We start from the raw sequence: 14,706 nt of genomic DNA, 5'->3' as shown, positions 1-14,706 counted from the left end.
TTTTTACTTAAGATATTTATTTTTACATTTTAGAATTTATACATTTTTAAAACCTTTTAATTGTTATTTTTACGCGTTTTTTTTATTTTATTTTTTTTTATAATATTGATAATATAATATGATATTTTTATTTTTACATTCCTTGTACACATTTTGAATTTATAATTTAAAGAAAACACCTTTTATTTTAATAAATATAATTAGTTAAATTTTTTATTGTAATTCTTTTAGTTTTTAGTTCTTTTTTTATTTGAATTTAAACTGTTTTATTTTAAGTATTATTTTAAAAATATATATATATATTTTTTAAATGATTGTTACTCTCTTTATGTTTGCACCGAGACACCACGTTGAATCCCTTGTGTGTGAAAACGTTCGTGAAACAAACCGAATTCCAGTTTCCTGCTTCGTTAATACCTATAAATGTTATAATCAACGTGCATCAGACCTGTGGCTGTGTGTCAAGTCTTTAACAATACATTAATACTAAATGATTATATACATAAGTCACGTATAGCTCCTGTTAGCAGCAGAGCCTCCATTCACTTCTGAGACTCTGTTATAATAACAGTGAAGGGTCGGCTCCCCACAGACTCTGGATCAGTTCTGCTTCATTTCATCCACATGTCGACCTTTTCTCAGCCTAAAGCCCGGACACACCAGGCCGTCGATGAGCGTCCTGTCGCCCTACTCAGATTGGCGTGTCGACGCCCCCCGACGGCCTGGTGTGTCCGGGCCTTTAGGAACACCTGCTTCCGACGAGTCTCATTTCTCTTTAAAGAAAATATACTTTCTTTCCACTCTTTTTTGCAAAATATGCCGTCGGCTCCCCAAAATGAAAAATAAAGTGTTTTATAATGTAATGTGTTTAAATGCATGTCTAAGAGGCACAGATAAACTTTTGACCTTTTTAAAAAGTGTTTACGCTTTTCATTACTGACTAAAAACTTTTTCATTTTCAGACAGGTTTTTATAGAAATGGATCAGGACAAAAAGAGAGAATCTTTGTTCCTGAAACTTTCAGAGTGTCTTTCCACAGAGGGGACACATGTCGATGTAGGAGAGACATGTGTCCCCTCTACACAGAGGGGACACATGTCGATGTAGGAGAGTAAGTGTCCCCTCTGTATAAAGAGAGAGTCTCTTTCCACAGAGGGGGACACATGTTGATGTAGGAGAGACATGTGTCCCCTCTACACAGAGGGGACACATGTTGATGTAGAAGAGACATGGATAAGAGGGGACACATGTTGATGTAGGAGAGACATGTGTCCCCTCTACACAGAGGGGACACGTGTCGATGTAGGAGAGTAAGTGTCCCCTCTGTATAAAGAGAGAGTCTCTTTCCACAGAGTGGGACACATGTTGATGTAGGAGAGACATGGAGAAGAGGGGACACATGTTGATGTAGGAGAGACACGTGTCCCCTCTGTGTAAAGAGAGAGTGTCTTTCCACAGAGGGGACACGTGTTGATGTAGGAGAGATGTGAAGAAGTGGATTTGCATGATAGGTGACCTCTAACTCCGCCCCCCCCCTCAGAAGCCTCCCGGTCACGATGACTCAGCAGATGCAGAACCTGCAGCTGACTCAGAGCAGGAAGTGCCCCGGAGGCCCCGCCTCCCCCAGCGCCGCCAAGCGCCTCTACAGGAACCTGTCGGAGAAGCTGAGAGGAAGCACCGCCTCCTTCGAGGACACCTACTTCTTCGGGAAGACCGACCGCCTCCGAAAAGCCTCAGTGAGTCGCTGCATCGATCTGACTGTGGGGAATCAGAACATAGATAGTTCATACAAACACACTGAGATCCGCTGAGGAAGAGAAATTGTCACATGTTACTCAAAACAGAGAGACTCCTTCTGTGACCAGCAGACTCTGCAGGAAGCAGAGAGGCCAGTGTCCTCTCTGCAGGAAGCAGAGAGGACACTGGCCTCTGCAGGAAGCAGAGAGGACACTGGCCTCTGCAGGAAGCAGAGAGGACACTGGCCTCTCTGCAGGAAGCAGAGAGGACACTGGCCTCTCTGCAGGAAGCAGAGAGGACACTGGCCTCTCTGCAGGAAGAAGAGAGGCCAGTGTCCTCTCTGCAGGAAGCAGAGAGGACACTGGCCTCTGCAGGAAGCAGAGAGGACACTGGCCTCTCTGCAGATCAATTCCATCTGCTGCCATCAGGGTGTAGATACTCTCGACCTGCTCTTAACTCAAATCGCTTTTCAAAATCATTCATCCCCTCTGCACTCTAGCTTTAAATTCTTGATTGTTTTTTAACTTGATTACCGTAATTTTCGGACTATAAGCCGCGCCTTTTCCCCTATTTTTCGACGCTGCGGTTTATATAACGGTGCGGCTAATCTATGGATTTTTACAGCTAACGGCCAACACCTTTAACTCTATGGGCTCTATGGCCGGTCCGCAGACCCCCACCTTTAAGCGGCGGGTTCCAGCAGGAAAAGCTGGAGGTCGGAAAAGAGTGAGACAGGTAGCGTGCAAAAGTAAAAGTGGAACCGAGAGTGGTACGCTGCTGCGGCTTATATTCAGGTGCGGCTTATAGTCCGAAAATTACGGTATGTATTTATTGATTTTGATGCTATGAACTATTGATGGTGTAAATGTGAATGCTCCACATCCAGGTGTGCTCATGACATCAGCTGCTCACAACCCATCGCCCCTTGCAGGATGAACCCAGTTGTTGAGTGATTGATGAAGCCCGTGGTTATTGCCCTAATTGATGACACTTTATTGGCGTATCAATAGTGCAGGGCTTGCGTCAATAAAGTGGGAAATGAATAAATCGATGTGTGGAAAATAAAATATGTGGATAGTGCGGGAAAGGGTTATCCGATGCATCAGTAGTGCAGGAAAATCGATCAATTATAAAATTCATGGTATTATTTTAGCGCTTTTCCAAATGCTCAAAGCGCTTTACATATTACCTATATCACATGACATGTAACCCGACCCCCACAGGAGAGCAGAAGGGTGCAGTGTGTTGCTCAAAGGCACAACGGCATGCTGACTGCAGTGATGACCAATGAGGGATTGAACCGGTGCTTCCCTTGTTCCCTTATCTGAGAACCAGCGCTCCAACCCCACTGCGCCACGGCAACATGTTTTACCGTTAGTGAAATGAAATCTATTAAGAGGGCGGGAAATGAATCAATAGTGCAGGAGATGTTTTTGTTGTGCAGTAAACTGTTTCAATGGATGTGTCGACGGTGGAAACATGTAATACCTAGAGATCTACTGTAATGATAGCACAAGAATACTATATACTGATAGTGTGTCAGGAGTGCAGGAGAAAGAGTACCAACACACCTCAGGATGATTCTCACTCCGTCTCGTGTTCTTCTTTCAATCATCCAGTTAACATCCTGAACCCTCTATAAGATCTCCTTTCAATCATCCAGTTAACATCCTGAACCCTCTATAAGATCTCCTTTCAATCATCCAGTTAACATCCTGAACCCTCTATAAGATCTCCTTTCAATCATCCAGTTAACATCCTGAACCCTCTATAAGATCTCCTTTCAATCATCCAGTTAACATCCTGAACCCTCTATAAGATCTCCTTTCAATCATCCAGTTAACATCCTGAACCCTCTATTAGATCTCCTTTCAATCATCCAGTTAACATCCTGAACCCTCCATTAGATCTGCTTTCAATCATCCAGTTAACATCCTGAACCCTCTATTAGATCTGCTTTCAATCATCCAGTTAACATCCTGAACCCTCTATTAGATCTGCTTTCAATCATCCAGTTAACATCCTGAACCCTCTATTAGATCTCCTTTCAATCATCCAGTTAACATCCTGAACCCTCTATTAGATCTCCTTTCAATCATCCAGTTAACATCCTGAACCCTCTATTAGATCTCCTTTCAATCATCCAGTTAACATCCTGAACCCTCTATTAGATCTCCTTTCAATCATCCAGTTAACATCCTGAACCCTCCATTAGATCTCCTTTCTATCATCCAGTTAACATCCTGAACCCTCTATTAGATCTCCTTTCTATCATCCAGTTAACATCCTGAACCCTCCATTAGATCTGCTTTCAATCATCCAGTTAACATCCTGAACCCTCTATTAGATCTCCTTTCAATCATCCAGTTAACATCCTGAACCCTCTATAAGATCTCCTTTCAATCATCCAGTTAACATCCTGAACCCTCTATAAGATCTCCTTTCAATCATCCAGTTAACATCCTGAACCCTCCATTAGATCTGCTTTCAATCATCCAGTTAACATCCTGAACCCTCTATTAGATCTGCTTTCAATCATCCAGTTAACATCCTGAACCCTCTATTAGATCTGCTTTCAATCATCCAGTTAACATCCTGAACCCTCTATTAGATCTCCTTTCAATCATCCAGTTAACATCCTGAACCCTCTATTAGATCTCCTTTCAATCATCCAGTTAACATCCTGAACCCTCTATTAGATCTCCTTTCAATCATCCAGTTAACATCCTGAACCCTCTATTAGATCTCCTTTCAATCATCCAGTTAACATCCTGAACCCTCCATTAGATCTCCTTTCTATCATCCAGTTAACATCCTGAACCCTCTATTAGATCTCCTTTCTATCATCCAGTTAACATCCTGAACCCTCCATTAGATCTGCTTTCAATCATCCAGTTAACATCCTGAACCCTCTATTAGATCTCCTTTCAATCATCCAGTTAACATCCTGAACCCTCTATTAGATCTCCTTTCAATCATCCAGTTAACATCCTGAACCCTCCATTAGATCTGCTTTCAATCATCCAGTTAACATCCTGAACCCTCTATTAGATCTCCTTTCAATCATCCAGTTAACATCCTGAACCCTCCATTAGATCTGCTTTCAATCATCCAGTTAACATCCTGAACCCTCCATTAGATCTGCTTTCAATCATCCAGTTAACATCCTGAACCCTCCATTAGATCTCCTTTCAATCATCCAGTTAACATCCTGAACCCTCCATTAGATCTGCTTTCAATCATCCAGTTAACATCCTGAACCCTCCATTAGATCTCCTTTCAATCATCCAGTTAACATCCTGAACCCTCCATTAGATCTCCTTTCTATCATCCAGTTAACATCCTGAACCCTCTATTAGATCTGCTTTCAATCATCCAGTTAACATCCTGAACCCTCTATTAGATCTCCTTTCAATCATCCAGTTAACATCCTGAACCCTCTATTAGATCTCCTTTCAATCATCCAGTTAACATCCTGAACCCTCCATTAGATCTACTTTCAATCATCCAGTTAACATCCTGAACCCTACATTAGATCTACTTTCAATCATCCAGTTAACATCCTGAACCCTCCATTAGATCTCCTTTCAATCATCCAGTTAACATCCTGAACCCTCCATTAGATCTCCTTTCAATCATCCAGTTAACATCCTGAACCCTCCATTAGATCTCCTTTCAATCATCCAGTTAACATCCTGAACCCTCTATTAGATCTGCTTTCAATCATCCAGTTAACATCCTGAACCCTCCATTAGATCTCCTTTCAATCATCCAGTTAACATCCTGAACCCTCTATTAGATCTCCTTTCAATCATCCAGTTAACATCCTGAACCCTCCATTAGATCTGCTTTCAATCATCCAGTTAACATCCTGAACCCTCCATTAGATCTCCTTTCAATCATCCAGTTAACATCCTGAACCCTCCATTAGATCTGCTTTCAATCATCCAGTTAACATCCTGAACCCTCTATTAGATCTGCTTTCAATCATCCAGTTAACATCATGAACCCTCTATTAGATCTCCTTTCAATCATCCAGTTAACATCCTGAACCCTCTATTAGATCTGCTTTCAATCATCCAGTTAACATCCTGAACCCTCTATTAGATCTCCTTTCAATCATCCAGTTAACATCCTGAACCCTCTATTAGATCTCCTTTCTATCATCCAGTTAACATCCTGAACCCTCTATTAGATCTGCTTTCTATCATCCAGTTAACATCCTGAACCCTCTATTAGATCTCCTTTCAATCATCCAGTTAACATCCTGAACCCTCTATTAGATCTCCTTTCAATCATCCAGTTAACATCCTGAACCCTCTATTAGATCTCCTTTCAATCATCCAGTTAACATCCTGAACCCTCTATTAGATCTACTTTCAATCATCCAGTTAACATCCTGAACCCTCCATTAGATCTGCTTTCAATCATCCAGTTAACATCCTGAACCCTCCATTAGATCTCCTTTCAATCATCCAGTTAACATCCTGAACCCTCCATTAGATCTCCTTTCTATCATCCAGTTAACATCCTGAACCCTCTATTAGATCTGCTTTCAATCATCCAGTTAACATCCTGAACCCTCTATTAGATCTGCTTTCTATCATCCAGTTAACATCCTGAACCCTCTATTAGATCTGCTTTCAATCATCCAGTTAACATCCTGAACCCTCCATTAGATCTGCTTTCAATCATCCAGTTAACATCCTGAACCCTCCATTAGATCTGCTTTCAATCATCCAGTTAACATCCTGAACCCTCCATTAGATCTGCTTTCAATCATCCAGTTAACATCCTGAACCCTCCATTAGATCTGCTTTCAATCATCCAGTTAACATCCTGAACCCTCTATTAGATCTCCTTTCTATCATCCAGTTAACATCCTGAACCCTCCATTAGATCTACTTTCAATCATCCAGTTAACATCCTGAACCCTCTATTAGATCTCCTTTCTATCATCCAGTTAACATCCTGAACCCTCCATTAGATCTCCTTTCAATCATCCAGTTAACATCCTGAACCCTCCATTAGATCTGCTTTCAATCATCCAGTTAACATCCTGAACCCTCTATTAGATCTCCTTTCAATCATCCAGTTAACATCCTGAACCCTCCATTAGATCTCCTTTCTATCATCCAGTTAACATCCTGAACCCTCTATTAGATCTGCTTTCAATCATCCAGTTAACATCCTGAACCCTCCATTAGATCTCCTTTCAATCATCCAGTTAACATCCTGAACCCTCCATTAGATCTGCTTTCAATCATCCAGTTAACATCCTGAACCCTCTATTAGATCTCCTTTCAATCATCCAGTTAACATCCTGAACCCTCCATTAGATCTCCTTTCTATCATCCAGTTAACATCCTGAACCCTCTATTAGATCTGCTTTCAATCATCCAGTTAACATCCTGAACCCTCTATTAGATCTCCTTTCAATCATCCAGTTAACATCCTGAACCCTCTATTAGATCTGCTTTCAATCATCCAGTTAACATCCTGAACCCTCCATTAGATCTCCTTTCAATCATCCAGTTAACATCCTGAACCCTCCATTAGATCTCCTTTCAATCATCCAGTTAACATCCTGAACCCTCTATTAGATCTCCTTTCAATCATCCAGTTAACATCCTGAACCCTCCATTAGATCTCCTTTCAATCATCCAGTTAACATCCTGAACCCTCTATTAGATCTCCTTTCTATCATCCAGTTAACATCCTGAACCCTCTATTAGATCTGCTTTCAATCATCCAGTTAACATCCTGAACCCTCCATTAGATCTGCTTTCAATCATCCAGTTAACATCCTGAACCCTCCATTAGATCTCCTTTCAATCATCCAGTTAACATCCTGAACCCTCCATTAGATCTGCTTTCAATCATCCAGTTAACATCCTGAACCCTCTATTAGATCTCCTTTCAATCATCCAGTTAACATCCTGAACCCTCCATTAGATCTGCTTTCAATCATCCAGTTAACATCCTGAACCCTCCATTAGATCTGCTTTCAATCATCCAGTTAACATCCTGAACCCTCCATTAGATCTCCTTTCAATCATCCAGTTAACATCCTGAACCCTCCATTAGATCTGCTTTCAATCATCCAGTTAACATCCTGAACCCTCCATTAGATCTCCTTTCAATCATCCAGTTAACATCCTGAACCCTCCATTAGATCTCCTTTCAATCATCCAGTTAACATCCTGAACCCTCTATTAGATCTCCTTTCAATCATCCAGTTAACATCCTGAACCCTCCATTAGATCTCCTTTCAATCATCCAGTTAACATCCTGAACCCTCTATTAGATCTCCTTTCTATCATCCAGTTAACATCCTGAACCCTCTATTAGATCTGCTTTCAATCATCCAGTTAACATCCTGAACCCTCCATTAGATCTGCTTTCAATCATCCAGTTAACATCCTGAACCCTCCATTAGATCTCCTTTCAATCATCCAGTTAACATCCTGAACCCTCCATTAGATCTGCTTTCAATCATCCAGTTAACATCCTGAACCCTCCATTAGATCTGCTTTCAATCATCCAGTTAACATCCTGAACCCTCCATTAGATCTCCAGATCTGCTTCTGTTCACTTTCTACTGAGAGCTATCCAACAGCTTTCTGTGTCTGTAGCTTCTACATCCTCTCACTCCTCATCCTCTCACTCTACATCCTCTCACTCCTCATCCTCTCACTCCTCATCCTCTCACTCCTCATCCTCTCACTCTACATCCTCTCACTCCTCATCCTCTCACTCTACATCCTCTCACTCCTCATCCTCTCATTTTGGTCACGGTTGTTAATTTACAACAGAAAAATCTGAAATGTATGAGAAGAAAATACTAAAATGCGTAATTCTCCGACACTAAAAGAGAGCGCTTGTTTCGTCCACAGGCGATGCAGGGCAGTGACTGTATCTTCGAGGCGGTGGAGCAGCAGGACCTGGACTCGGTGCAGATTCTTCTCTACCAGTTCTCAGCCGAGGAGCTGGACCTGAACACCCCGAACAGCCAGGGGCTTACTCCTCTGGACATCTCCATCATGACCAACAACACGCCCATCGCCAAGCTGCTGCTGAGGGCCGGAGGCAGGGAGAGCCCCCACTGTGAGTAACACTGATTAATACATTATATATATATAAAGAACTACAGCACGGTCACATGACTTCACGTCACCACCGCTAAGCTAAAGGAGGCTAATGTTGGGCTATGAAGGAACTACAGCACGGTCACATGACTTCACATCACCACCGCTAAGCTAAAGGAGGCTAATGTTGGGCTATGAAGGAACTACAGCACGGTCACATGACTTCACGTCACCACCGCTAAACTAAAGGAGGCTAATGTTGGGCTATAAAGGAACTACAGCACGGTCACATGACTTCACGTCACCACCGCTAAGCTAAAGGAGGCTAATGTTGGGCTATAAAGGAACTACAGCACGGTCACATGACTTCACGTCACCACCGCTAAGCTAAAGGAGGCTAATGTTGGGCTATAAAGGAACTACAACACAGTCACATGACTTCACGTCACCACCGCTAAGCTAAAGGAGGCTAATGTTGGGCTATAAAGGAACTACAGCACGGTCACATGACTTCACCACCGCTAAGCTAAAGGAGGCTAATGTTGGGCTATAAAGGAACTACAGCACGGTCACATGACTTCACGTCACCACCGCTAAGCTAAAGGAGGCTAATGTTGGGCTATAAAGGAACTACAGCACGGTCACATGACTTCACGTCACCACCGCTAAGCTAAAGGAGGCTAATGTTGGGCTATAAATGAACTACAGCACGGTCACATGACTTCACGTCACCACCGCTAAACTAAAGGAGGCTAATGTTGGGCTATAAAGGAACTACAGCACGGTCACATGACTTCACGTCACCACCGCTAAGCTAAAGGAGGCTAATGTTGGGCTATAAAGGAACTACAGCACGGTCACATGACTTCACGTCACCACCGCTAAGCTAAAGGAGGCTAATGTTGGGCTATAAAGGAACTACAGCACGGTCACATGACTTCACGTCACCACCGCTAAGCTAAAGGAGGCTAATGTTGGGCTATAAAGGAACTACAGCACGGTCACATGACTTCACGTCACCACCGCTAAGCTAAAGGAGGCTAATGTTGGGCTATAAAGGAACTACAGCACGGTCACATGACTTCACCACCGCTAAGCTAAAGGAGGCTAATGTTGGGCTATAAAGGAACTACAGCACGGTCACATGACTTCACGTCACCACCGCTAAGCTAAAGGAGGCTAATGTTGGGCTATAAAGGAACTACAGCACGGTCACATGACTTCACGTCACCACCGCTAAGCTAAAGGAGGCTAATGTTGGGCTATAAAGGAACTACAACACAGTCACATGACTTCACGTCACCACCGCTAAGCTAAAGGAGGCTAATGTTGGGCTATAAAGGAACTACAGCACGGTCACATGACTTCACCACCGCTAAGCTAAAGGAGGCTAATGTTGGGCTATAAAGGAACTACAGCACGGTCACATGACTTCACGTCACCACCGCTAAACTAAAGGAGGCTAATGTTGGGCTATAAAGGAACTACAGCACGGTCACATGACTTCACGTCACCACCGCTAAGCTAAAGGAGGCTAATGTTGGGCTATAAAGGAACTACAGCACGGTCACATGACTTCACCACCGCTAAGCTAAAGGAGGCTAATGTTGGGCTATAAAGGAACTACAGCACGGTCACATGACTTCACGTCACCACCGCTAAGCTAAAGGAGGCTAATGTTGGGCTATAAAGGAACTACAGCACGGTCACATGACTTCACGTCACCACCGCTAAGCTAAAGGAGGCTAATGTTGGGCTATAAAGGAACTACAGCACGGTCACATGACTTCACGTCACCACCGCTAAGCTAAAGGAGGCTAATGTTGGGCTATAAAGGAACTACAGCACGGTCACATGACTTCACGTCACCACCGCTAAACTAAAGGAGGCTAATGTTGGGCTATAAAGGAACTACAGCACGGTCACATGACTTCACGTCACCACCGCTAAGCTAAAGGAGGCTAATGTTGGGCTATAAAGGAACTACAGCACGGTCACATGACTTCACGTCACCACCGCTAAGCTAAAGGAGGCTAATGTTGGGCTATAAAGGAACTACAGCACGGTCACATGACTTCACGTCACCACCGCTAAGCTAAAGGAGGCTAATGTTGGGCTATAAAGGAACTACAGCACGGTCACATGACTTCACGTCACCACCGCTAAGCTAAAGGAGGCTAATGTTGGGCTATAAAGGAACTACAGCACGGTCACATGACTTCACCACCGCTAAGCTAAAGGAGGCTAATGTTGGGCGTAACTCTGAAAGCAGAGCTGTGTCCGTCTACTGATCTGAGGTGATTTTAGTCCCCAACAATGAACCCAATTTCCGGCCGATGGTCTGCAGAACTTGTTGAAAAGGAGCCGAGTGACCCTCAGAAACATCATTACCTGCAGAGCGCGGCCACCTGGAGAGAAATGTCAGGAAACAAGTTTCACACAAGATAAATGTGAAGGGTCACCGAACTGCAGACTCACAAAGAAAGGGAATATCTCTGCACTCTGAGAACCTTGAAAGCAATATTTTCTGGCTTTTTAAACCACTAACAGTGGAAGAAAACCAAATGAATCCATAATGGGAACAGTAGTTAGTTGAAGCCCTAAATCATTACTTTGGGTAATTATGAGGAATTTCAATCATTTTCTAGCACATAAAACAACATATTACGTGTTTCTGGTTTATATCGTATTAGAGGAAACGTCTTTGGACATTTAGAAACCTTTCAGTGTGTGTGTGTGTGTGTGTGTGTGTGTGTGTGTGTGTGTGTGTGTGTGTGTGTGTGTGTGTGTGTGTGTGTGTGTGTGTGTGTGTGTGTGTGTGTGTGTGTGTGTGTGTGTGTGTGTGTGTGTGTGTGTGTGTGTGTGTGTGTGTGTGTGTGTGTGACTCCCAGCTTTAACAAGGTTTGCCATTTTAATGGTTTCACGTTTCCAATTATGCATGTAACGCCGGGGCAATTACAGCTAAGTGATTTATTGTGCGGGGGCGGGGGTGTGTGTGTGCGTGTGCGTGTGTGTGTGCGTGTGCATGTGTGTGTGTGTGTGTGTGTGTGTTAATTTACGAGTCCCCGCAGGTTTATATTTAGGCGTCAGTCAGACGAGAAACTAATTTACAGCCTTTTCAATTAGCAGCCGTTAGCAGCTAACGACAGGAAGTGACACCTCCACCTTCAGAATAAAGTGCAGAGAGGCAGCGTTCACCTTTAGTCATTATGTCGTTTAAATTAAAGGTGAGATGTGACTCAACGGTCAATCTGATTGGTCAATGCAACAGTTTCATTGCTATTTGTTTTAAGCTACAAGGTTGACTCTGAAGGCCTCAGGGCAGATGTATTCTACCAAGCAACACATTCTCACTTAAATGTGATTGGATAAAAGCTCCAACATTGCCAACAATTACTGGACGCAGCGCGACTCAGAGAAAATCTATGAACTGAAGATTGCATTGTATTTCCCGTGTACTACATGTGGGGGAAACTTCTGTGTAGCAATGCAGTGGGAGTCACCGACTCATGAAGGAGACACGGGAAGAGCAGGAGCTTTGATGTCAAACATTGATGGTTTATTACAGGAGCTTCGGCCGGAGAATTCACATCACAAGTCACAGCAGCCACGGTCTGACTGCACGGGAGAGTTGCCACGTCAACCCTGAAGAACTCTATCCCAGACCCGTGTGTTCAGCTAGTTCAGAGAGAACAATCAACATGCTGCATAACAACATAGAACCATAACACCTCTATCAGCTGATCCAACAGGAACATAGAACCATAACACCTCTATCAGCTGATCCAACAGGAACATAGAACCATAACACCTCTATCAGCTGATCCCACAGGAACATAGAACCATAACACCTCAATCAGCTGATCCAACAGGAACATAGAACCATAACACCTCTATCAGCTGATCCGACAGAAACATAGAACCATAACACCTCTATCAGCTGATCCAACAGGAACATAGAACCATAACACCTCTATCAGCTGATCCAACAGGAACATAGAACCATAACACCTCTATCAGCTGATCCAACAGGAACATAGAACCATAACACCTCTATCAGCTGATCCAACAGGAACATAGAACCATAACACCTCTATCAGCTGATCCAACAGGAACATAGAACCATAACACCTCTATCAACTGATCCAACAGGAACATAGAACCATAACACCTCTATCAACTGATCCAACAGGAACATAGAACCATAACACCTCTATCAGCGGATCCAACGGGAACATAGAACCATAACACCTCTATCAGCTGATCCAACAGGAACATAGAACCATAACACCTCTATCAGCTGATCCAACAGGAACATAGAACCATAACACCTCTATCAGCTGATCCAACAGGAACATAGAACCATAACACCTCTATCAGCTGATCCAACAGGAACATAGAACCATAACACCTCTATCAGCTGATCCAACAGGAACATAGAACCATAACACCTCAATCAGCTGATCCGACAGAAACATAGAACCATAACACCTCTATCAGCTGATCCAACAGGAACATAGAACCATAACACCTCTATCAGCTGATCCAACAGGAACATAGAACCATAACACCTCTATCAGCTGATCCGACAGAAACATAGAACCATAACACCTCTATCAGCTGATCCAACAGGAACATAGAACCATAACACCTCTATCAGCTGATCCAACAGGAACATAGAACCATAACACCTCCATCAGCTGATCCAACAGGAACATAGAACCATAACACCTCTATCAGCTGATCCGACAGAAACATAGAACCATAACACCTCTATCAGCTGATCCAACAGGAACATAGAACCATAACACCTCTATCAGCTGATCCGACAGAAACATAGAACCATAACACCTCTATCAGCTGATCCAACAGGAACATAGAACCATAACACCTCTATCAGCTGATCCAACAGGAACATAGAACCATAACACCTCCATCAGCTGATCCAACAGGAACATAGAACCATAACACCTCCATCAGCTGATCCAACAGGAACATAGAACCATAACACCTCCATCAGCTGATCCAACAGGAACATAGAACCATAACACCTCTATCAGCTGACCCAACAGGAACATAGAACCATAACACCTCTACAAGCTGATCCAACAGGAACATAGAACCATAACACCTCTATCAGCTGATCCAACAGGAACATAGAACCATAACACCTCTATCAGCTGATCCAACAGGAACATAGAACCATAACACCTCTATCAGCTGATCCAACAGGCAGGAGCAGGGAGACAGAGCACTGAGAGCACAGCAGCCCAGGTGCAGGTGTGTGTGCTCAGTGAGGACAGAACTGATACACTGGGTCAAAGTTATGGGCCTTACGTGTACTTCACATGTATTCCACGTGTAATTCACATGTATTCCACGTGTACTTCACATGTATTCCACGTGTAATTCACATGTATTCCACGTGTACTTCACATGTATTCCACGTGTACTTTAAATGTATTCCACGTGTACTTCACATGTATTCCACATGTACTTCACATGTACTTCACATGTATTCCACGTGTACTTCACATGTATTCCACATGTACTTCACATGTACTTCACATGTATTCCACGTGTACTTCACATGTATTCCACGTGTACTTCACATGTATTCCACGTGTACTTTAAATGTATTCCACGTGTACTTCACATGTATTTCACGTGTACTTCACATGTATTCCACATGTACTTCACATGTATTCCACATGTACTTCACATGTATTCCATGTGTACTTCACATGTATTCCATGTGTACTTCCCATGTTTTCCACATGTACTTCACATGTATTCCACGTGTACTTCACATGTATTCCACGTGTACTTTAAATGTATTCCACGTGTACTTCACATGTATTCCACATGTACTTCACATGTA

The 14,706-nt window shown here is 43.1% G+C and overlaps 1 protein-coding gene across 2 annotated transcripts in view; it reads left to right on the top strand.

The window, feature by feature from the left end:
- The window catches only part of ankfn1a (ankyrin repeat and fibronectin type III domain containing 1a), a 53,187-nt gene that overhangs the window by 8,686 nt on the left and 29,795 nt on the right, over nucleotides 1-14,706 (top strand). Inside the window, exons 2-3 of one of the 2 annotated variants that reach the window (XM_079660016.1) lie at nucleotides 1,544-1,736; nucleotides 8,634-8,844. In XM_079660016.1, the coding sequence (XP_079516142.1) occupies nucleotides 1,557-1,736; nucleotides 8,634-8,844 (391 nt within the window). In that variant the 5' untranslated portion in view covers nucleotides 1,544-1,556. Of the gene's footprint in view, nucleotides 1-1,540; nucleotides 1,737-8,633; nucleotides 8,845-14,706 lie in introns of both variants that reach the window. The other variant, XM_079660015.1, reaches the window with a different exon arrangement.

Source organism: Notothenia rossii, assembly GCF_949606895.1.
Source record: "Notothenia rossii genome assembly, chromosome: 11".
Taxonomy (NCBI): domain Eukaryota; kingdom Metazoa; phylum Chordata; class Actinopteri; order Perciformes; family Nototheniidae; genus Notothenia; species Notothenia rossii.
This window is presented reverse-complemented; position numbering and strand designations above follow the sequence as displayed.